Here is a 26,595-nt window from a genome sequence, read left to right on the forward strand (position 1 = left end):
CCAGTTGTAAACTATTGATGACCATCTTCAGAATAGGTCATTAATAGAATATTGGCAGGACCTCTTGTTTGGGATCCCTGCCGATGAGCAGAGTCGGTGCTCTTGTGCACTGAGCAGCTGATTTCTGCAGAAAGTAGTAATTTGTGTTCCTACTGCAATGGTCAGGCTTGGTATTTAAGATCAAGTTCCCATTCATTTCAATGGTAGCTGTGCCTGCAATTCCAAGCCTGGCCACTGCAATGAGAATAGAGCTGTGTGCTTCCTGCATTAATCAGATCAGTGCACAAGAACACTGGCCTGGTGAAGAGCTGAATGGTAGGGTTCCTGGGGCGACGAACCTCAGCTGCTCTACTACTGATGTTGTATCTTGAAGATAGGCTATCAATAGTCTACAGCTGGACAGCGGCTTTAAATCCTAATGGTTGCAATTAGTTATCTAAAAGGATTTTCCAGGATTAGGCTCTTTTGGTATTGCATCTTAGTCTACATTTATCGTAGGTTCTAGGAAATTTCCTGAAACATACAGTAAACTAAACCATAGACCTCCATTTGGATTGTTTCTGTCAGGGTTTCCATTTTTGCGCTACGTGGAATACCACAGGAGACCACAGTTCAGTATCCTTTTTTTTTTTATAGCAATGGTAGCCTATGGGTGACATATCTTATATGATGCATATGTTATATGTTCAATAAATGTTATTTTTTTTCAAGAAACAGATTTATGATGGGTTCTGTGCGGTATGGAGTATCATCTTCATTCAAGTGAATAGAGCTGAGCTACTATATCAGATACAACAACTGGACAAAAGTGAGGCTGTTTATTGTGGAAATAAAGCATACCTATTTTTCTAATATTACACAACCCTTTGGATATGGACACAGACTACCGCTTTGATCCACACAATATCTCATAGAAGGCCGGTTTCAGACGATCAGTTTTATGGACATGTTATAGATATTCTAGTTATACATTACAACTGTATGTCATCAGTATTTCATCACTATTTGATCGTTTTTGCCTCCGTGTACTTTATTTTTGACTGGAAAAATACGGATCTGCATATGCCCAATACACAGGCAACAATGGAAAAAATAGGTCATGCTGCATTTTTAAAGAATGGCTGTGAAAAATATGGCTGTGTGAATAGATATGTAGATTTACATTAGCTGCGTATTCGTGTCTACAAAACCCGCACCAAAAGCAGAGCTAAATATGATCATCTGAAAACTGCCTAACAATGGTATCCAAAGGCTGCTCAATAAAGAACCATTGATTTTTTTCTTGGGCCCAGGCAAACGATTACAAATTTATATTGCCATTTTGGAAGTTCTCTTTAAACTAAGATATCAAACAAATATCCGCTAAGACATATATGGGATTGGTATTCTTAAACATCAAACAGAATCTGACCTGTTGAACACGCAGTTCAATCTGTGGGCACATATTCTAGAATAGAAGGTGCTGTGCAGGTCAATATATAGTTTTGTGGGAAAAGATTCAGTAAAACGTGTTATTCATTCACATCTTTGCTCTTTCTAAGCTTCAGATTCCAGTGGGAAGTCTTAGAAGTGATTTGACAGCATTACCCATATTAGGGCGTATACAAAAATAGCGGTCAATCCCTGATAGGACCACCCACTGGACTCTTAAGCCTAAAATGAACAAAAATTTAATTTAAAAAAAATGACAAGTTATACTAAATCTTTCCCCATAAAACTATATATCAGTCCGCTGAGCTCCTTCTCCTCTATAACATGCTGCTGCTAGAGTTGAGCGAACACGCTCGTTCGAGTATTAGCATACTCGATGGTGCTTGTTACTCGAGCGAGTACCACACCGTGTTCGACCCCTCCCCACATTACCACTTCCTGTTGTGACGTGCCAGCGTGCGCACATCCACAGCAACATGTGGCTGAGAGAGAGAGAGAGAGAGAAAAGAGAGAGAGAGAGAGAGAGAAAAAGAGAGAGAGAGAGAGAAAAAGAGAGAGAGAGAGAAAAAGAGAGAGAGAGAGAGAGAGAAAGAGAGAGAGAGAGAGAGAGAGAGAGAGAGAGAGAGAGAGAGAGAGAGAGAGAGGAGAGAGACTCCCATTGACTCCCATTGCCTTCAATGGGGTTCGTTACTCGAATAGAGCTCTCGAATATTACGAAAAGCTCGACTTGAATAATGAGCACCCGAGCATTTTGGTACTCGCTCATCTCTAGCTGCTGCCCATCATAGATCAGACTGCATGTTTAATACGACAAGTTCCCTGTAGGCATATTTACCGATGACAAATATTACTGACTGAAAATAGTACTTATTAACGGTTCATCTCTGGAGTCACTTTACAGATTAAATCTAGATATAATTCACTTAAACTGCTTCATGTATCTTGCATTGGTCTTAAATTACAGCATGTATTATAGCCTAAAGCTGTATTCACAATTCCTCAGATTTCCACTGGAACTAGTCTACAGTTTGGCAATAGACACATTCTTTACTCCTTAAGGCCATTTATATGTACAAATCTTTCAAACAACCATTGAATTTGAATGTAATTAACAGCATATGCATTAAAAATGTGAATAATGGAACAGCGATAGGCTAAGGTTTGAAAACAGAGGTTACCTTCATTAGGGTGGTTGTTCTGCAGCTAAGGGTTAGGTAGGGTGGTATAGGGACAACTGGCTTGTTATTCTTGAGAGGCCCCTGCAATTAATTGCTTTACTTATTAGAGGGGTTGATGACATTTTGTGTGGTTAGATATATATTAATGCTTCTATAATAAATATTACATCTTAATAGGTTTTAGGAGCTCTTCATTGGCTGTTACTACTACTATCTGCGTAAGGGCACAATTCTGGAGGCAGTAATTTAACGTGCAACATTTACCAATACAACTAATAGTAATTTTTATGTATGTACAAATATACTTTGATTAGTCATTTATTATCTATGGTTGATCGTTTGTGCATTTAGACTACACAATATTTGTAGTGATCACTCAGGAATGAACAAGTCATAATAACTGCGGGCAGCAAGTAGCTCAGTGATCTGTACTGCTGCCTTGCGGCTCTGGGGTGCTGGGTTTAAATTTGACCAAGGACAAGTATCTGTATCAAGTTTTTATGTTCTCCATGTGTTTGTGTGGGTTTTTCTCAGCTTACCTCAGACACTCCAGAAACATGCTAATAGATTAGTTTGGTATTTAGAGTGTGAGCCCCAATGGGCATAGGGACCAATATAAGTTCTAACAATATGCATGTGTTTGTGCAATATAAAGGAGTAAAAAGAAAATCATTTAGTACGGTGTTAGCCAGTAGGGTAAAATGTGATTGTTCTCAGCAAGAGAAACCAAGTAATCTTGTAGATACGATACCTTTTAATGGCTAACAAAAAGGCATGATATTATAGCGAGCTTTTGAAGAAGAACCCTGCGTAGGTTGGAAAGCTTGCTATAACATCATGTCTTTTTGTTTGTCATTAAAAGGTATATCTACAAGATTACTTGGTTTCTCTTGCTGAGAACAATCATATATAAAGGCCTAAATTAACTAAATTATAGAAAGAGCTAATGCTGTACCACAACATTTAGGCTAGGCTACACGGGGCTGGTTTATTGTTGCACAACATAAGATAGCAATATTGTGCTGTTAAAACTAATGATAGTGAATATGGTTGAGCTGAAATGCTGCAGGTTTGGATTTCTGCTGATGTGGATCACTTGTGACCCGCTACGTGACCATATTCACCATATTAGTTTCATAGTATCACAGCAATCTTATGTTGTGTGGCCAAATGTCTCTAATCTAATACTGTATGAGATTGATAAAGATCTTCTTAAAAGGGTTGGCCACGAAAGCTAATTGCTTACACCGACCTGTGGTGTCAGAATCTCCACTTTCGGCCCAATTCTGACATGTGGTCATGTGGTATGGCCCTTCTCTCTGAGCCCATCACGGCATCAAGGTGGCTGTCTGTTGAGCTCATTTCAATAACTAAGCCAGCCGCATTCTCTGTCACTGCATTGGCCATATAATTTATTAAGATGAGCCAAACAGCCAGCTTCCTTGATGACATGATGGGCACAGAAAGAAAACCCATAACATATGATCTGGAGTTGGAACCAGGCCGGAATGGAGGATTATGACACTGCAGCTTGGTTTAAGTATTCAGTCCCCCTTAGTAGCCTCTTCAAGAAGCAATGTTGCTCAAAATGTAATGTATAATTGTATCTGAAGGTAAATATTTACGAAATACAGGATTAGGCCTCTCTCAGATGGGCATATTGTCATTGCGTATTGCGTGCGCAATTTTCCTAAGTGCAGTACACCAGGCCAATAGCCCATTGATTTCTATTGGGCCACTCACACCTGCGCATACATGCCATGGCAGTGCATGGGGATTTGTGGCACGCGGCAAATACGTACTTCATTGCCTACTTGCTTCGTGCCAATCACATTTGCGTGAGCCGGACCTTAAGATAAACAGTTTTTATGGTGTTCCTTCGAATTGATTTGTGTTTATATGGAAATGTGAAAAAAATTATACATACATTAAAGAAAATTTGTCTGTAAATGTGTTAATGTGGTACAAAATTGAAATGGTTACACCGACAATTGCTCCTCATTAACATTTAAATAAACATACAAAATGTGACTTCTCAATAAATTTAAAATAGAATAGTATAATAAACATAACTGATATATAGATATATTCCAGCAGCATAGCTTTGCAATACCAAATGTACATTAGATTTAAAAAAATCAAATTAAAGAACACAAATATTTATACAAAATCACTGAAATCTTTGGTACCAAAATTAAGGGCACCTATGTTTGGTAACAAAATGTTCTGAAATTACACAAAACATAGAAACGTATTTGCTACTCTACAGTAATACCATTGCTGGTCTGATGATCAGACTGCACTAATAACCTTAGAATGACTTCAAGCTCATCCCAGTACATTCCTTCTGTATGCCAGAAAAGCCTTCCAACACTGAAATGTACAATCAAAACCCGAAACGTTTGTAAAGTGGACCAATCGCCAATGCTGGGTGCAACATTCTGTGGGTTGGTGATAGAACTCAACAAAGATACACAATCTGTCATCATGGATTCTTCAAGCTCTGTCTGTACTGATGGTACATTAGTCTAACCCACAAAATGTTTCTAATGCAATCTGCTAAGCTAGAAAGTTCACTTTTAAATAATGTCACGTGTCGTTGAGTTCATAATTAATAGGACAGGAACATCTATCATCGCTATTGTTGGCATTTTATTCCCTTCTACAAATCATGTCCTGCCATACTCTGATCAGTTGTCCGCCATTTTGTTGTGTAGCATATGTTCTACAAAAGTCACTCAGATGGTTTGCATCAACCTCCATGATCTTGCTAGATAGCCTACGTCAAAAGACAATCCATCTCATCCCCTTTGCAACATTCTTTTTGTTTCTACTCTACAAAAGTGTTTAGAAAAACTACAAATTTATAATACAAGGGCAATCAAAACAATGAGTCTAACAGCATTAAATGAATCCACATGAATATCAATTCAGACGTGAATGTAAACTAGGTGCCTTAGGTTCTTTGAATACCATCATTCATCACTTGCACTTCCTTCATTTAAGCGTAGACGCATCTTCCTTCTTCCATTTCAAGTGATTGTATTTTCAGGTCTTGTAAACACTAGTAAAACATTCAACTTTTCAACTTAGTGGCACTTACTCCGATTCAAGCCTCTTCCCGTAACACTGGTTTATAGCACCTTGCAACTAATACATCGACCGAAACCCATCTGTGATCAGGTTTTCTAAAACGTCACACCATATTCTCTTCCATTAAAAAGAGCACAGCTCTAAACATATTCCAAAAACATCTCGACTGAGATGCTTTACTGATTGTATTTTAGTAAACTTTATTGCTGTTCACATTTTCCAGTGGTGAGTTTTAGTGCCCCTTTGTTATGCAATAAATTCAATGTCTTGAATTCGAGTGGCATCCTGTGGGGCCCAGCATTAGAAAAATATTTGTATTTCAGCTCATCGTAATAATGATATTTTACTAGATTTCCATAAACATCCTTGGGAAAAGGCCAAAATCCGTAAAGATGAATTTCATCACAAAACCTTGTAGCGAGTGTGTACATCAGAAGACCAGTGCTGGGTCGCTTGATTTGAACCTTGTTTGTTAACCAGTACCTGGAAAGAAGAACAGAGAATAGATATTGAATACTGACACTTGACTACAAGGCCGATCTATTCAGATATTCATGTAAGTTAACTGCTTAGCTCGATTTGTGTGTCATCTGAGTTCCAAAAAGTCACTGCTCTCTGATGCCTGAAGAATTTTTTATTTAGCATCATAGAAACAAATTACAAAATACTATAAAATATAGTTGCAAAAATTTTCAACGTCTAACATACATGTAAATATTGTTAATACATTGTGTAAGAGTGGAGCTTTCTTTTATAGTACCTGGGGGTTAAAAAAGAGGAAATATTGAAGCAGAATACAGATGTCACTTTGTCCAATGTACAGGGCGATTCAAACAAAATTAGAGAAGTTGTTGCAACCCAAAGAGTTGAAATTACTGTAATACACGGTGATTCAAAAAGAATGGTGCAAAAGTAATGCTGATTTATTCATACATGAATTGACATACAACAACCAGAATGATATGAAAAGATAGAGGAACTCTTCAAGTTTTGATTGCACCTTACAGATGTGTGATGTTGACACCTTTAGAGCAGCTGTCAAGTTGGTAGTCCAGTTTTGCCTAGACACATCCTGACATATCCTCAGTTATCAATTCCACGGCAGCGGAAATGCGTTGTTTTAGGTAATCGAGAGTCAACAGCTTTTGCTTCGAACATCAGTAAGGTGCATTAAAAACTAAAAGAGTTCCTCTATCTTTTTATGTCCTTCTGGTTGTTGTATGTCAATTCATGTATGAATAAATCAGCTTTACTTTTGCACCATTCTTTTTGAATCACCGTGTATTACAGTAATTTTGCCTCTTTGGGCTGCAGCAACTTCACTAAAGGTGGTCAATAAACCTCAAGTCTGCTTACAATCTACATTGGGTTTTGCTTGTTCTTACTGTTCTCATGTGTTCCATAAAGAAATGGCTTATGAAGAAAGCATAAATGTTATTGTATGCAATATTATATGCAGTAACATCAAGGTGTGAGTACTCAAGTGAATTGGATTCAGTACAGATGGTCCCTTACTTGCGAACAGGTTCCGTTCCAGGAACTTTTTCGCAAGTACATTTCTTTGTATGTCCGAACAAATGTTTGTATGGAGCGGAATCACGGGTGGATCCCGCTCCATTCAACGTCGGGTGCCGACTGTTCTTACAGCGGACACCAGCCGGCAGCAGTTCCGATGAGCCGTGCCGCTCGTAGGAACTGTTAATACTTTAAATACCGCTGACGTTCAGGGGGCCCATACAGTGTCCCGCGATAAGATCACGGGATGCTGTGCGGTTGCTAGACAGCCGGGGGCCTTCTGAAAGCGCACGGCTTGATAGGCGCTCTGCATAGGGCAGCCCTAGGGCCTTTCAGAAGGCCCCTGGCTGCCTAGCAACCGCACAGCGTCCCGTGATCTGACCGGACAGTCTTGATAGAAGCGTGTCCAGTCCATTACATCATACTATGCAAGATTGTTCGTAACTTGCGAAGTTCATAACTCAAACGTTTGCAAGTAGGGGGCTATCTGTACTACATTCCAAGACAATAACATAAGAAATGGGGACAATTTTGTGAGCTAGTGTGTATGATCAATAAAGCCAAATGTGAATTTGATAAACATCCATCTCCTTTTGTCTTTTGAGGTTTTAACTTCAATATAATGAAGACAAGTGGACCTATAGATGTTTTACTGTATCTACAGATAGTGTTATTATGGCCATTAAACTTATGTCCATAGTTATGTAATGTCATGTGACCTGCTGTCTGAAAGCTACCGCAGAACATTATTTCACTGTGAATGAAGAGTCACTGCGACCTTAAGCTATTGGGTTTCTGAAAAAGGGCTGACTGCCAGACAAACCTATGAAAGTGATTTAGAGCATGCTAACAAGATGAAGCAGCTTTCTAGGAAAATACCAAAGCTTGATATAATAGGCTATGGAAGTCGCAGGACAATACTGAGTTTTGTGGGGCCTAGAAAGTAATTCTGAATACTAAGAAGACAAAGGAAAGTCATAATAATGGAATGTTGTTAAAACTCTACTATCTACTATAATGGCTGTCTCTATGCTTCTTAACTGCCCTGTCAACTCCTCTAAGCCTTCATGAGTATGTTAAAGGCTCCACTCAGTACTAATATTGTAAAAGTCAATCCTTCACACCATTCTGAGGTCTGCATCTATTGCAACTTCCAACAAAGTGGAACTGCTCCAGTTGGGGATCTTGGGTACAGAGCCACTATAGTAGGTTATGGGCTCCCTGAGTCCAGGTAGAACTCAGGATATCAACTTTGAACAGAATATTACTTTAATGCAATGAATACTACTGTAGGTCAGCGATGTGCTGACAGAAACAAATTTAACTCAGCTAAGATCCAACAATGTAATCCGAATTGATGCTTTTTCTACTTTACACTATTATGTAGAGATGTAGCAAATGTTAACTTGACACTTAATGCATCAAAAGCCTTTGAAAAGGTCAAGTTAACATTTATTGCAAAAGCGTAGCGCATTAAGTGTCAAGTTAACATTTGCTATATCTATAGCGTTTTATATAAGCAACATACTTTCAACAAAGCTCAATAGAGGAAGATAAGTGAAGAAGAGCAGCATAAAGATGTGAGTTTATGTAGCCTGAGAGTTGGAAAAGCCAACTGAATATGACCAGATCATACATTTTAATGTAATATGAGATTTGAACATCATAAATCAAGCATTTACACACATTATGTGCAGATAGTAAACTGATTGGGAAATGCAGGTCTTTACTATCAATAATTAGGAGTGAAAACAATCAAAATACCTTTTAAATGCTCCATCACTCCTACAATGCTAGTTCCATAGTCACCAATGATCTTTGCTTACTAGGTTACTGCAACGTAGTGCCATATTCTCTTGCTGAAAGCAGTAATGGGAATTTGTTTATTACTGCTCGGCCAGTGATTGGCTACAAAATGCATGTGTGAAGTATGGGAAATCACTGTTGTAGCCTAGTAAAAAAAAAAAAAACTGGTACCATGGAACTGCTGTGCAGTAGGTTTCTGGCTTGGCTAGTGAGAGGCCTATAGATGTGGGTCGGGAAGGGTATAGTTTCTCCTTAGGGAGAGCACCTAGAAGGTGTGAGGAGACTTATAAGGCCATTCATGCTCCTCTGCAATATACGCAAATGTGAAGATAGAACAATAACTACACAGGCAATTACCCCGAAACAGCTGTCTGTTTATGGTTGGCTTTGGCTCATAATTCCCAGTCATTGTTACAAGACTTGTTAAACGTTCTGACATTGACTTGCAGGAATGCTGCCTTCCAATGGTGGTGTAGCCTGCATAAAAAGCTAGTACAGCATATGTGTTATATATACTGTATACTAGTCAGTTTATGTATATATTTGTGATATTATATATTGTATATACTCTAGTATAATCAGAGTTTTTCAGCACTTTTTTATGCTGAAAAAGCCCCCCTCGGCTTATAGTCAAGTGAGGTAAAAAGAACGAACAAGACAAAAAATGAAATACTCCCCTCCCAGCCAGCATCTGTGTCCCTGGCAGTGCAGCAAGATGACTGAGAACTCTCCCCGCTGTCAGGTCCCTGCTCGGCTTTGAATTCCCCCGCCGTCAGCGCTGTGTAAGTAAGCGCTGTGATAGGATCAAGCACCAGCCAATCACAGCCGGCGCTCGATCATTCACAGCCATTCAGTGAAGGACATCACTGAATGGCTGTGATTGGTTTATCAATTGCTGGCGCTCGATCCAATCACAGTGCTTACTTACACAGCCCTGTTGACAGGGGAATTCAAAGCCGAGCAGGGAGATGACAGCGGAGAGAATTCTCAATAAGCTTGCCGCACCGCCGGGGAGACCATCGCGCTGGGGACACAGACGCCGGCTGGGAGGAGAGTATTGCAGTTTTTTTTTTTAACCTAGTATATACTCAAGCCTCGAGTCAATATGTTTTACCAGTTTTTTGTGGTAAAACTTATTGACTCGGCTTATACTCGGGTCGGCTAATACTCGAGTATATACATATATATTTATATTTTTATATATATATCTCCAGTATATTATATATAATATATATTTATTAGGGTTATAACTTTTTTTACAGCCTCATATTCATGTATCCTAATTTGATGCACTTTTGCCTAAAAATAATGAATTGAAATCTCAATACTTTTTCAGAAAAGGTCACCCCAAAATCATATCATTGGATATATGGATGTATATAAATTCTATATACAGAACAAAGAAACATTGCGACTAGAGATGAGCGAACGTACTCGTAATGAGTACTTACGCACCCGAGTACCGCCATTTTCGAGTACTTTAGTACTCGCGCGTAAAGATTCGGGGGGCGGGGAGAGGCGCGGCGGTGCGGGGGGGAGCAGCGGGGAACAGGGGGGAGCCCTCTCTCTCTTCCTCTCCCCCCCACTCCAACCCCCCGCGCCGCCACGGCGCCCCCCGAATTTTTTCGCCCGAGTACGGAAGTACTCGAAAATCGCGGTATTCGGGTGAAAAAGGGGCGGGGCCGAGCACGTTCGCTCATCTCTAATTGCGACTAAAAGCAATGTTGTCAGGGCAAGAGCTCAGTTGGAAAATGCAGGTGTCCTATGTGTAATAAACTATCAGGTTTTCTATAGAGAGTAGATGTCTTGCCCATCATATTGTAATATCCCAATGCACCATTTACACCAATATACCAAAAAGTTTTAAAGTTTCTTTTGTGAGTTGGAATGAAAAAAAAAAGGAATTGTGAAATTTTAGGATTTTAGCATTCACTGTATAGTTTTAAATTTATTCTGTAGGTCAATGCTCTTTAGAGATACCAAATTTATATAGTTCTTTTTTCTTTTATAAAATAAAAAAACTTTTTGAAAAAGGAAAAAAAATGCTTTGTGAGATAAACTATTTAGTCCTAGTATTACTGATAAGTAAGAGGGTCCTGCAATACAGTCTTTTGTTTTTTTTTTGTTTCAGAAACCCTCTTCTTCCATCCGTGCGGTGTCCACAGAGCTGAGCCGTGCATGCCCCCTCCTCCTTCACAGTCTCTGCAATGTACAGGACACTCACACAACGCAGAGGCATTTTGCTGCGGCAAATTGAACATGTGCTCTATTTTCATGTGCTTTTGCTTTAGACACTAAAATAAAATTGCATTATAATAAAAAAGCAATTCTGTCTTATGTTTCTTCTGATATCCTAACTAGTGATGGTATCGTCCTTTAATGAACATGTAGCCGAAAAAAAAAGGTTAAAATGTGTCTGATCATTAAGCCACAAGGAGTGTATTAACAGGACTGATGAACTGGAACATTTTTACACAATCCCTTGATGTGGAGTTAATGCTGTTATCTGTACTAAAACATACATTTAACCGAACACAACTGAAGGTTGTCTCTTCTCGATCATCTTAAGAATTTCATTTACTTGCTGCCTAGAGAAAAATTCTTAACTTTTTGCTAACATCCCTATCTTGAAAGCTTATGTAATGAAATGCCCTGAGAAAATGATACGTTTGTCTACTAAAAGGTGTAATAACTGACAAAAAAGCATCTTTTGTACCCGAGAGTCTTTTCTTCAAGTTGCATGGTTACAAAAAAATGTGAAATTTTAAGCTACACAGTTGAAGTGGGAAGAAAACAGCCAACTATAAATCCAGGAATAGTCCACTGTGAAATACATGAAATTGAAAACATTAGCCACTTTAGAAGATAAGATAGCAGATATTACCACCAGGAAACTCATCCTTTCACCCAGGGTATCGTTATATAGGATATTTGGACAAAGTTATCTCACTTTTCCAGCTGCCAATACTTTTCAGACAAGACATGAAAAATGCAATGTTTATAAAACTCAGACTGCCTTTTCCAATCCTTTCCTAAACCTCTCATCCAGACTCTCACAACCGCTTGCCATCGCCAACATTTCCGAGACAACCAAAATGTCAGGTCATGCATTTACCAAAGCACAGCATGACTGCTGCAAGACCCTGCTCTGTGGTCTACACAAAAAAACAGATTTTCAATGTCCCTTTGAAGCAAATCTGCATCTCGCATTTTCCTATTTTTTGACAGGTTTTAGAAATATCAGAGCAAAGTATTAGTGAGGGTATAAGCATTGAGACACGCATCATCAGTACGGCAAGCGGGCAGTCATGTCAGTCCTCGTCAGCTTCACTGCAGAGAGCTGATGACTCCACTCTAATCTCTCCCAAGCAAAGCTGTACAAAGCCATGGTAAGGGAAATGGGCCGTAACACTGGGAAAAAAAGCCTTTTCATTCTATTGACTATGGGTACATGGGCATCTACAGTTCTCTATTGCGGCAAGTCTCTATTGGATGTCAGTAGACATGAAATTGCACACAAAAATGCACATTAACTTCAACTGCTTTCTGAAAACAGCTCTCTTCCTATGCCATCTACCATGCAAGCTACGAAATTGCACCTTCAAAACCCACTAATTCCCGGCAAGCTTATAACATGCCATACCATCTTCTCCAAACTAGACTACATGCTCTGACTGGGTTCATGTTCAGTTCAACTGAAGGCTACTTGTTCTGAATGAGTGTGGATTTGAGTTGTAGCATATACCCAGGCGTTGTATGATATTATTACTGTACTACAAGCTGGGGCACCACTTCATTCCACTTGCTGCAGGCTAACCAGGAAAAGGATAAGTTAATGACATATCACCTGCCTCTCTAGTAAAGTAAGTGAGAGTTAAGGCCCTTTTACATGCAACGATTATCGCTAAAACAAATGCACAACTGAACAAACTGCCGACGTTTTAAAATAAAATTACACACACAGATAATGGCTTTTAATCACCTGCATTTCCTCTACGAGTTGTTTGCTCAGCTAGGCGTGTGTTTATGTAATGACTATCTGCCCGGCAGGATTCCATTGTCTCTTGCTGACAGAGTACATAATGAGTAAACAGTGTACTCATTATGTATGCAAGGCAAACAAAATCCATCATGCAGCGACCCAAAAGCCGCTCAAAATTCCATTCAAATAGAACAAATTTTGAGCGATCAAACAATGTTTTTTATGCTGGCTAATAACCAACGCTAAATGACAATCGAACAAATAGAGCACAGCTCTCCGCGTTTACATGTAACGATTATTGCTCACTTTCGTCCGTTTGCACAAATTTTCTGTGATAATCTTTGTGTGTAAAAGGGCCTTTATATATGCATTCCTACAATGAGGTTATAATCAAATTGTACACTCCTTTCAGTGTTGGTATCTTTTTCTTTTACTTATTCCTCTTCCATGATTACTTACTTTTCCTAGTTGAATGTACTATCCATCTGAGCTGGCATCATAGTGCCATACATGTGAATGTTCTTCATTCTTGACTTTATTGGTGGCAGTTGTAGGAGCGTGGTCTTGTTTTTAATTTTCCATATTTGCTTTCTATACAGTTGCAATCAAAATTATTTAAATCCCATTGCTAATTAGGCTTATTTGCCTAATTTACAAACTTTAGTGCTTATACTGTTACTAAAAAAAATCAAACAAGAACAATTTAAAAAGCTCAACACAACTAATTTAACAAGTGGTTTCTCCAGATTCAACACAAAATCCACTTTTAATGCCTACTGCAGTCTCAGAATTATTCAACCCCCTGAATAGAATCCCTCAAGAGAGCACATGAGATGCAACTAATCAAGGACTTCATTAGTTACATAAAGTGTGCTTCAGATAAAACACATCAAATACCTGGACTCACTAGGGCTTTGTTGACTGTGATGGTTGATTGCAAGTCAAGAGAGTGGTCCGAAAAATTAAGAGAAAGGATCAGCGCCTGGCACAAACAAGAAAAGGGATACAAAAATATAGCAATGACACTGAATATTCCTTGAGATACAGTTGGCAACATAGTTCCCAAGTTTAAAGTTAAAGCAACATTGGCTACACTACCTGGAGATGGCAGAAAATAGAAGCTATCAGCAACTGTCACCATATTCCTAAGAAAGCAGGTGGTCAAAAACCCTTCAATAACTGAAAAAGACCTGCAGCAAGATTTAGTGGCAGCAGGGACCGAGGTTTCCATTTATACAGTAAGGCGCGTACGAACTACTGAAAGTCTTCATGCACAAACTGCAAGATGTACACCTCTATTGACCCAAAAACACGAGAAAAGTTGACTCGAATATGCTCAGAACCATGTAAATCAGCTACAGGAGTTTTGAGACTCCATGGAGCAATGAAACAAACTGGATTTTTTCAGGCCTAACGATCAGTGGTATGTCTGGAGAAGGAAGAATGAAACATATGCTAAAAAGAACACTCTGCCTACAATGAAGCACGGTGGTGACTTGGGGGATGTTTTAAACCTGCAGTGCATGGAGGGAACGATGGTTTCATCATGTATCAGAAAATCCTAGGAGAAAACATCTTGCCTTTTGTGAGGAAGCTGAAGCTTGGGCTTCATTGAATTTTCCACCGAGACAATGATCCCAAGCAAAGCTCCAGGTCTATCAAGGCATGGTTCAGTCCTGGAACATTTTGGAGCGGCTATCAGTCACCTGATTTGAAGACGATAGAAAATCTTTGGTGGGATTTGAAGAAGGTGGTTGCAGTACAAATCCTAATATTGTTAGTGAACTGGAGGCCATTACCCATGAGGACAGGGCTAAGATTCCTCATGAACGCTATTAGAAGAGGACATCTGGCTATGCATCATATCTGCAGCAGATCATAACAGCAAAATAGTGCTCTAACAAGCACTAGAGATGCTTCTTATGAAGGGACTGAATAATTCTGAGACTGCAGTGGTCAATAAAAAAATGTCATTTTGTGTTGAATTTGGAGGAACTATTTGGTATATTAGTTGTGTTTTGCAGGATATAAAATGTAGCGGCTAGGCTTGGTATAGCAGGCCAAGTTCCCATGCATCTCAATGACTCCTATTCCCATAAGAGTCCTATGACAGCTGTCGGAGAAGGGATGTGGGAGGGAGTTTAGCAGCATGTCTGCTAAATTCTCACCCCCTTTCCTCCTTCTCTCCACCTTTTGCTGGCTATTTGCAATGGGAGGGGGTGGGTAGGGGCGGGGCAGGAGATAGTTGCTAAGCTCCCGCCCCATCCTGCCCCTCCCATTGCTGGCAGCCGACAAGGGGTGGAGAGGGGGCTGGAGCTTAGCACATGAGCTCCCGTCCCTTTCTGCCCCCTTCCCTTGCTGAAAACCTTCGAGGGGATGGAAAGGGGGAAGGCAGTTTATCAGAGATAAACTGTTTCCCCCGCCCAACGGCAATCAGGCTGGCATATATGCGCCGGGCCCGGGCAGTCTGAACGGGCACACAAACGGCAGATTTGTGGCCCATTTACGCATTTTTATGGCGACGGCGGGCGAACATAAAAACGCCAACACTCTTGTGAATAAGCCCTAAGGCGCTGGCGGGCGTACGCAGAACGCAGTGAATAGAACCCATTGATATAAATTGGTTTGTTCACATGCATTATTTTCTTGCACATTTTGCTTGTGCTAATAATAAAATGCAGCATGTTCTATTTTCCTGTGTATTTGCACACCAAAATTTGCCATAGAAGTCAATGGGGATGCGCAAGTGCACATGCAATATACTAGGAGATGCATGAAATACTGTGTAATTGCATAGGAAAAAGAATACATCTTGAACTAAATAGACTAATTATGACAGGGCGCATCGGCACTCATTTTTTTGCACACGCAAAAAGTACAGTAAGTACAATACACACAAAAAATACAATGTTCATTCTGCAGAAACACTATGCTCATAGACTTGTGTGAATCTGGCCTAAGAGTTCCTATAGAAAGCAGCTCATTGCACTAGGGCATTGGCCTGGCAAACAGCTGATCGGTGGGGGTCCTGAACAACGGACACCTGCCGATCTACTATTATTGACCTGTCCTGAGGATTGGCCATCAGTTATGGGCGTACTTATGGGGGTGCAGAGGGTGCGGTCGCACTCGGGCCCAGGCGCCCTAGGGGGCGCATAAAGTCCCTCTTCCCCATATTGCAAACCAATACTAGAAATTAAGCTTTATAATTGGGGGCCCAGTTCCAGATTTTGCACTGGGGCCCGGAAGCTTCAAGTTACACTGTAACATATACTGTATTATAACAGTATACAGTAACAATGATTGATTTTAAAAGTATTCTAATCTGCATTAATCAAAACATTTGGTAGATATGCATCAGGCATCAACCTGTCATTTAAAAGGGTTGTGCAGTTTAGAAAACTCTGTCTCATGTAACTTAATAGAGAATTCTGATCAGCTGGTTGTCAAGGGACCATTCCAACAATTAGGGATGGTTCGAAGTAGACACTCCTGTAGGATTAGATCATGCTGAATAGAGAAAGGGGTTGTCCGACTGAAGAAAAAAAATAAAAAGGAGCAAAAACTCTAAAATAATGAAAAAAACAAACAAACTTCTGACATCTGTTAAACATCCCCCTCATCTCGATCCACTATAGATGCTCCAGTAGTCACTCACTGCTCTTTGTTTGCAACCTGCCAGCAATGACATGGGTTACTGTATCAGGACATGACCACAGCAGCAATCTGTGGCCTCAATGGTCATGTGCCATACTACCACTGTTTGGAGTTCTTGTGCTTGATGAAAGGGGGCATTTAAGCGGTGTGTAGACATTTTTTTTAATTTTAAGGCATTTTTTTTTCTTTTAAAGAGTAACCCCTTCTTGTAATATCACAGTGTGACGAGTCACAATACCAAAAATGCATTAACGAAAAGCACTTAAAATGCAGATTTTACATGTATTTTTCATACTGTATTATTGGAAGTCACTATGGGAAACAATGTTATAAAATAGCAAAGAAATAAACAGAAAAACAGGAAAATGTGAGAATGCCGTTATATACCCATAGGAAACCACTACAGGTCTGTATAGAATTTATATCTATAACGTCCCAAATGGGTCAGTCTGAGTGGCCACGTCCCCTCTTTGCAAGCCCCGCCAACTTTTCATGAAAGTAGTGAGGCTGATGGTGAAAGCTGAAGTCAAAACAATTTTGCATAAGTGGAACTTGTGACAAAGTTAGCAACTTTTCTACGCCAGAATTTTGACATAAAGCCATCATAAATGGTGTTCAAGGAATGCTGACTAATGTGTGTGATGTAGCAGATGAAGGACGTCAATCTATCTAGCAATATACCCATCCCTGCTCTTTGCTATTAGACTGGCAATGTTAAAGTGTGTTAAAAGGAAAGAGGGTGGTGGGTTATAGATAAATCTACAAAAAAGAGGTAGCTAACTTTTTAATAAGCGCAGCAATTTACTCCACAGTCCTAAAAGCTCTTTAAAAGCCATTTCTACTTATTCCCGAATGTATTGCAGAGCCTAGACTGTGTTCAACAATAAAAGCTGTTCTATGATTACGTACAGATAATCCAAGTGCTCTTTTAAAAATAGACACAGCATTCCCTGCTAGGACTAATAATATGAGACTATCATTGGAAACAATGTATTCTGAAATGTTACCAGCTACTGTATATAAAAGAGAAACAACTAAAAAGGAAAAATGCTTTGTCAGCTGAAAGGACTAGCCATGGCCTGTGATTGCAGGAGCATACGAATATATTCTCAGTGGGATGAAGGCTTTGAAGTTGGCCAAATGTCTGTAACAATGTTTGAAATTCTAAGAGACAAGCTCAGTTCCCTGCTCTTTCAGGCATGAGTTCCTTACTTTGTCAAGCATATCAAAATTGTGCAGGATGAATCTGAAGAAAGGGAATATAGAATTTTTTTTAGAGGAAATACACAAATGCTTTACAATTGTGATATAGATTTAATATGAAAATATATACTGGAAAGGTTACATTGGATTAAGAGCAGAGTTGTAATAAAAAAAAGATATTGTATGGATGAGGCTGGGCCCACATGGGCGTATGATTACCACGTATTACATGTGCACTCTAAGCCAGTGTGATATGCTTTATAGAGTTCCGCTCACGTTAGCGTGTTGGAATTGTGTGATTTACATGATAGAGCCCATTATTCTCTATGGGAGTGAATATATGAACACCCATACGCTCTTACATTGTGCGGGAAGCAACGGCACAGGAAATATAAACACAAAAAAAAAAAACAGGTGGACTGCGCATGACAGCGTGTGTGGGCATGTACAGTACATTTTGCGCCACCATATGTAGCAGGACGCTGGGTCACCATTGGCTCTATAGCTATAAAACGCTGCATGACTCATGCAGTGTTTTACGCTTATGGCCATATGAGCCCGTCTTTACTTATGTACTGGTGCTCCATTTCTGATCCACAGTTACATGTGAATGATATTAATTCAGAATCAAGGGGGCTACATGGGTATCATTAGAGAGACCCAGTGGATGTATGGAAACTTATTTTCAGGCAATTCCACATGGGTAAGAATATGCTAATTAAAGAGGTTTTCTTGGTAAATAATATTGATGACCTATTCTCAATAGTTGATCAGCTGGGGTTCACCACTTGGGACCCCAGCTGATCAATTGAGCAGGCCCCCACTGTCATGGCCACAACACACAGTTGTACAGAGCAGAAGCACATAGCTCTGACCCCTGTGTTGTGGCCAGCACTAGTAATTGCAGGCGCAGCTCTCATTAAAATTTTAAGTATAGATCATCAATAACATTAGCTTGGAAAGCATCTTTAAGTTATGTCAGCCAAATTAGAGACCCCTATAAAAGCAAGAGTGACCCATCTGTAGACCAACTGTTTCCAAGTTTTAGCCCCTCAGCTCTACAGAGCAGGACAGTGGTAGACTGCAAGTGATGTCTTTAGACATCGCTCAGGATGATACAGAACTGACAGGAGATACCAGTAGCGCATTTGAATCTGTAAAGAACAGATATTTCTCCAATTTGAAACTAGTTAATTTATGGAAATACGGTATTGTTTGTGTTTACTACAAATAAACCTTAGGAATCATAATAAATAAAGATCATAACATGAGCAGAGCAGGCTGCTCAAAGCATAACTTCTTAGATCCACATGGTACAAACTTTGGTCTCCATTTGACAAGGTTTCTGTCACTTCTGGAGGACATAATAGTGTATGCTATTGCGTCCTCCAAAAATAATGGAAATTAATAGAAACCATGTCAAATGGACTCCAAAATTGGCATCTTTGGTTTCTGTTTGCCTAATTAAAGGCAACAGTTCAGATCAGGGTACCATTTGAATACTATTTTAGGCTATAAAAATCGAACCTTTGGAAGGAAAGGATGAAAGGAGATCTACTATGTTTCGCCGAAAATAAGACCCTGCCTTATATTAATTTTTGCCCAAAAGAGGCACTGGGTCTTATTTTAGGGTGATGTCTTATTATACTTACCCTAGTAGGCTCGGTCCACGTCCCTCCCGCTGCTCTCCGGAGCTCCAGCACATCCTGCAGTCCTCAGTCGCCCACAGAAGATCACTTCCTGGTTACAGAATTCATAAATCCTACCTCCAGGAGGCGATGGCTCTGATTGGTTCTAGAGCGCTGCTCAGCAAATTAATGCAGTGCTCGATGAACCAATACAATGACAGTGATTGGTTCATCCGGCACTGCATTGATTGGCTGAACAGCTGTCGAAGAAACCAATCACAGCTATCATGTTGTGGAGGCAACATTTATGAATTGCCCAATCAATGCCACGGTTCGGACAATTCATAAATCGCACCTCCACAATGTGATGGCTCTGCATTTTAAAAAAATGTAATGCAGCTAGGGCTCATTTTGAGGGTGGGACTTATATTTCAAGCCTTCCACACAAAAAAAAAAAAAAATCAGGAATAGGGCTTATTTTTGGGGTAGGTCTTATTTTCAGGGAAAGTTGGTATATGCAATCTAAATATAGCCTTACCATGACCTTTTCTTATTTTGCTGAAGAAATTATGGGCTAACATACAACAGACTATGACTTTGGGTTGATCCAGCATCATTCAACCTTAAACTCCCTTCTGTGCTATCTGACAATACCACAACTGATCAGGCTGCTTAGATCCCTGTATCAATCCGTCTTTTGAAACTTGAATTTCATAGCTATTTATATGATTCTTTGCTAGGGAAGACCTATGTTTTGATTTTGAAATGTACGAAGTAAAAAATTGAATGAAACTTTCTCTGTGTGATTTTAACATTAATATAAGTGATTACACTATTAGAGCAAAAGCATAATTTTATTGTGTAACACTGAACACTTGGTGGGCATGGAGGTTCTAGTATCCTGTTGTACCGCCTCTAGCTTGTGTGTAAGATGTGATATGGGGGGGCATGGAGGCTCTAGTACCCTGTTGTACCGCCTCTAGCTTGGATATAAGATGTGATACAGGCAGGCATGGAGGCTCTAGTACCCTGTTGTACCGCCTCTAGCTTGGATACAGGATGTGATATGGCCAGGCATGGAGGCTCTAGTACCCTGTTATACCCCCTCTAGCTTGGATACAAGATGTGATATGGGCAGGCATGGAGGCTCTAGTACCATGTTGTACCGCCTCTAGCTTGGATACAAGATGTGATACGGGTGGCATGGAGGCTCTAGTACCCTGTTGTACCCCCTCTAGCTTGCATACAAGATGTGATACGGACGGGCATGGAGGCTCTAGTACCCTGTTTTATGCCCTCTAGCTTGGATACAGGATGTGACATGGCCGGGCATGGAGGCATACAGGTTTTGTATGGTATCCTGCGGCATATCGCTCCACATTTGCTGTAACTGAGCCTTCAGATCACGAAAACTCATGTGCTGCCAAAGTTGGTGTCTCAGATGGTCTCATACATATTCTATAGGGACCATCTCAGCTTCTATAGCTGCCATGAGAGGAACGCATGTGGCTGCTGGATGTCCTGAACACATCGCTGAGCTGTCATTATCCCTCGTACCACTATCAGGAGTGACCGACTCTCGTATGCGATGCCCCTCAGACCTTCACATCAACAGTGAGGGCAGTGTACCACTCCATAGCTAATGCAGGTTTCTGTCATCAGCGCCCAAACTAAACCTTGATTCATCACTGAAAGCAACCTGGTTCCACTTCCCAGCAGTCCAGTTTTGTTGTTCACGACACCACTGCAAATGGAGACAACGGTGGGTGTCAAAGGCAGTACATGTAATGGGGGCCGTGAGACCAACATCTCCCTAAGGGCGCCTACCCACTTGCGTTGCCGATTTTCGCGCGTGAAAAACGCGGCGTTTTCGCGCGTTTTTCGTGGCGTTTTTTGCGCGTTTTTTGCAGCCCTCCATTGACAATCATGGGTGCATTAAGAGAAAAATAAGGAGACATATGCAACTGACAGTTCCTATGTGAAAAAAACCCACGAAACGGAAAAAAAAACCCCAGATGGACAAGAACACATTCTATACTAATTGCTCTTGAGAAAAAAACGCAAAACATCACAGGAAAAAAAAATCGCAAGTGGGTAGGCACCCTAACAGTCTGGACAATACAGCCCAAGCAGCACAAAATTCGTTGATGCAACTATCCGGCTTCTCACATTCAAAATGCGCCCCCTCTGAAACTTTGTTAACTGGGTGAAATCTCTTTGATTGCGTCATAGAGGTGTCTAGTGGTCAACAAGCTCTACACAAGCAAAAAAGAGGTCCACTACACACAAGTAGCCTCTGAGAGCCTTTTATAGGCAAAGAGGAGAACCACTTTTAGGTCCTCAGCTGACAAGACAATTCATCTAATCACACTAATCATTTATATATCTGCCTGAGATGTAACTGCATGCCGAGTTTTTCAGCTAAATGACAGACACCTCCCTCTACGGTAGGTGCTTTATATTTTTTGACAGAGTGTAATTCAAAGGTAACAACTTTTCCTGTTGTCAGAAGTCAAGTTGCTACATTATTTATAATGTATGATAATGTAATGACATCCAGATACATTAACCAGTTATTATTTATCAGCAGCTCGAGCTACAAATGCTACTTTTCATTTCCAGTGGCTACTGAGTGCTTGATTCCCTGCATACAAGCATTTCTAGCAAATGTTCATGACTGCTTCAAGCCTTTAATCAGGTTTGTCTTTTAGTCTCGGAGTCTGCATAATTTTACCTAAAAGCTAAAATGCCATAAGGATGGAAACTGATCTTTAGTACAATAACATCAGGTTACATTTACCATTATATTAGCGTTTACAACAAAATTTCATGCAAATATCATTGAAAATATAGAGCATGTATGGCAATTCTTTGCAAATTATTCCTTATAATGATTCCTAGGCTTTTGGAACTACCAAATCCTAATTTATATTGCTCTACTGCTTAGCATACAGGGAATAGTACAAAGTGCAGCTATTGCATCCAGCCATGGATATTGCTGCTTACATAGAGGCGAATAACTACATGCAATTAAATTATATTAGATCAGTATACCACATTTATCAGATGTGTATAAATGTTATGGCCTCATTTGCAACACATTTCTGTTATTGTTCCAAAGCTTCTAAAATAAAAATGAAGCAACTTTGCAAATAGTCTTGATTACAAATTGTGTATACATTTCCTATGCTATGCAAACATATACATCTGCGACCTGTTGAGCGCAGATGCACGACAGGTTGTCCCAGCGATGATCATTCCTGTGCTTTTACACAGGAATGATCATCGCTAGTGAATGGAGGAGGAGCGGGCTGGAGATCGTTCCGACCCAGCCACCTCCATGCACAGAGATGGGAAATCCCAGCCGCTCTGTTCCAACCACCTGTTGAAGAGACGAGCACTTAGCTCAGTTGTTTCCGTAGCTCTCACTGAAGTGAATGGGAACTATGGAAACAGCGTAGCACAGTGCACTATACTGTTTCCGTAACACAGAAATAGCGTACTACGCTATTTCTGCAGCGATCATTCAGTTCAATGACAGCTACGAAAACAGTGCTCCACCAAGCATTTGGCTCACACCAAAGGCCCCAGCTGGGTGGCCGGTAGTCATGGTATTAGTTTGCCATTATAGCTATGTAAAGCGAAGGTGGGAATACCCCTTTGAAGACAGCAATTTTCTCATCTTTTTATCACTATGTTCTGGCATAACTTTTTAAGTTTTCCATTGACATATCCGTATAATCACTTGTATTTTTTGATGGCAGAATCTTTGAGTACAAATAACGTATTACGATACATTAAAGGGGTTGTCCCGCGAAAGCAAGTGGGGTTCAGCACTTCTGTATGGCCATATTAATGCACTTTGTAATGTACATTGTGCATTAATTATGAGCCATACAGAAGTTATTCACTTACCTGTTCCGTTGCTAGCGTCCTCGTCTCCATGGAGCCGTCTAATTTCAGCGTCTAATCGCCCGATTAGATGCGCTTGCGCAGTCCGATCTTTTCCCTTCTGAATGGGGCCGCTCGTGCCGGAGAGCTGCTCCTCGTAGCTCCACCCCGTCACGTGTGCTGATTCCAGCCAATCAGGAGGCTAAATCGGCAATGGAACGCACAGAGCCCACGGTGCACCATGGGAGAAGACCTGCGGTCCACCATGGGTGAAGATCCCGGCGGCCATCTTCGCAAGGTAAGTAAGAAGTCACCGGAGCGCGGGGATTCGGGTAAGTACTATCCGTTTTTTTTTTTAAACCCCTGCATCGGGTTTGTCTCGCGCCGAACGGGGGGGGGGGGGCTATTGAAAAAAAAAAAAAAACGTTTCGGCGCGGGACAACCCCTTTAAGTTTGAGGGTGATGGAAAACAAGAAGCAATTTTGCCATTGTTTTTCAAGGTTTTCTATCTACAGCATTCAACATGCAATATAAATGCCATGTTAACTTTATTCTATGGGTCTGTATGGCTTAAGCCAATAACAAATATATATAATTTTTTAATGTTTTACTTCTTTGGCACTGTTAAAATCACCAAAGCCACCGATGAATACATCTGGCATACTACTTGTGCACATGCATAGAATGAGAGGACTAGTTATCTCATTCTAGGCAAACGACATGTAGTCCGCAGAATGCATTGCAGCCATGGCTTTGCCAATGCTGAGAGGGGGAACTGTGGGGAAGGTAAGCCTAATACTTATATCCCCAAATTGATCCCTCAAATTTAGCTTATGGGTCTCAAATGAGCTGACAGACTCCCTTTAACGTCAACAGAGTTGTATGAGAACATATATTTTTGTAGGACTTCTAGATGACCTTTTATTCTTTTTTTTTTAATTTTATGGAGTAGAGTTTTAAGAAGACTTGATCACATATGATATACTGCAATGTTTCTGTATTAACATAAAACCAAAATTTATTAATCCATTTTAAAAATGTAGGAACACATTGTGAATTAACCTACGCGTTTCAAGCCCCTGCATCCAGCTCCTTACTCACCGTGTTCCTATCTTATACTTTTTAAAATGGATTAATACATTTTTGTTTTATGTTTATACCAAATGCTGGACATCTATATTCTCCAAGTGACTATACTGGAGCTGAATTGGCTTTTGTTTGTTCCACTGATCTACTCGCTGGATTTTGCCTATTAAATGAGTAAACTGGTTTACGCATAACCCATTTTTCATAATGTTTTTGTATTACTGTATATCATGTCAATGTAAAAATATTGGCATGGCCTAATTGGCTCTCACACATACAGTAGTTATAGTTATTGCTTATTGCAGCTGTGGCCATTCCTGCACCATAAATACATATTACATAGCGCCAAGATGTTAAATGATTGTACAATCCATACTAATACTATAAATGTGAAACTAGCACTGACTGTTATCTTTTCACGGCTAAACCGCTGAAGCGATTTTGATGAAATTTGGCAGGGAGATAGCTTGCATCTTGAGGAAGGACACTGGCTACATTTTATTCTGAACATTTATAGAGTTCTATAGGGAGCACAACAAGACATTTATTTTTTGATGCGCCGGCACACATCTGCTGCACCGTGTGGCGGAGAGGAAGTGGGTGCACATCATCAACTATGCCTACACAAACGGGCAGACACGTGAGGGTGTCATCGTTGCTGCATGTATGCAATTATTAAGTTAGCAGGCATACCCAATGTTGCCCGGTATTAAAACTTGAACGAAAGACACATTAACATGGACTGAGATTTTAAAGAAAATCTGTGTCGCCCATAGTAACCAATCACAGCCCAGCTTTTATTTTACCCCAGCAGTATAACAAATTCCCTCTAAAATAGCATTTGTGATGACGATCTATAAGGCTCAAGGGCAAACACTTAAGGTATCAGGTGTACATTTATAAAAAAAAAACATGTTTTTCTCATGGGCAACTGTATGGGGTGTGCTCATGTGTATACAGCCCACAAAATCTTTATATCCTAGCAAAAGAGAACAAGACCAAAAACGTAGTGTCCAGAACTGTGCCGACAGCATATTGAAGTTACATTCCTTTCACCATTTCAATTTTTCATGTTTCAATATACAGCAAAACATAGATTAGATTAAAAAAATACAAATTACACGCAGACAAAGTCGCAAGTATACATATATGGCAATGAAAACCAGGACCAACAACACTGTAAATATACGGCATGGTACTGACCTTGTGATTGACAAGAGATTAGAGATAACTCCCATGTTACAACTTAGTTCCTTAGATACGTCAGCCAATAGTGACTGCAGCATCTAAGTGATGCACCAAAGGGAGGGAACTCAGTTTGTTCCCCTGAAGCCCCCTGCAGTGTGATCACAGGGGCCACCAGTTAAATATAGCAGCTAGGTGGTAAGAAATAATACAATATATCCTGCATGAAAACTCATCTATGTATGTAAATTGCAACATAAAAACGTTATAGCTGTCAGAACACAGTGAGCCAAAATGATAAAATTCCCTGTGCCCTGAAAACCATATCTAGCTGCATCCTTGAGGGGATAAGTGTGTGAAAATGCATAATTCTGAGTAATTGTTTTGTCTGTTGGTAGCACAGTTATTTTTCAAGGAGAATCTAGCAGAATAAAATGGCAATAAAAGTTACTGTGAGAAGAAAAAAATAATTCAATGTTAAGGAGCAGAGGTAGAAATGCTAATTAATTAATGAACATCTCTATTGCTGTTGTTCGCTGCCTTTGCTTCAGGTCAGGAGAATCTTAGGAAGAGGAAATCTGCACAAGTGTAAGGTTTCCTCTAGAGTCCTGACTACAGGAAATGCGCAGTGTTTCAGAATTTAAACTATAAACCGCACTCCTAGGTTTTCTTTTAAATGAAGGGATGAAAACAAATGTAATAGAACAATAAATAAAGTGTGGATGGAACATCTTTAGCACTTCACAAATATAATAACCCAATTTATACAAACTTTGTTAAGCGCTTGATAGGTTTTTCTGTACAGTTCAGGCACATAAAAACGGAGGGGGGGAATTAAATAATTCTCAGCTTCCCAGCCATTACCTCATCACCTATTAACCCCTTCATGACATGGCCTATTTTGGGGTTAAGGACGCAACAATTTTTGGCGGATTTTCTT

The 26,595-nt window shown here is 40.1% G+C and overlaps 1 protein-coding gene across 1 annotated transcript in view; it reads right to left on the reverse strand.

Moving 5' to 3' along the window:
* Positions 1-4,788: 4,788 nt before the first annotated feature.
* ST8SIA4 (ST8 alpha-N-acetyl-neuraminide alpha-2,8-sialyltransferase 4) overlaps positions 4,789-26,595 on the reverse strand; it is a 155,319-nt gene continuing 133,512 nt past the window's right edge. The window contains exon 5 of the mRNA XM_066601904.1: positions 4,789-6,185. Within this exon, the coding sequence (XP_066458001.1) occupies positions 5,903-6,185 (283 nt within the window). The 3' untranslated portion in view covers positions 4,789-5,902. The remainder of the gene's footprint in view (positions 6,186-26,595) is intronic.

Source organism: Eleutherodactylus coqui, chromosome 5 (genome assembly GCF_035609145.1).
Source record: "Eleutherodactylus coqui strain aEleCoq1 chromosome 5, aEleCoq1.hap1, whole genome shotgun sequence".
NCBI lineage: Eukaryota > Metazoa > Chordata > Amphibia > Anura > Eleutherodactylidae > Eleutherodactylus > Eleutherodactylus coqui.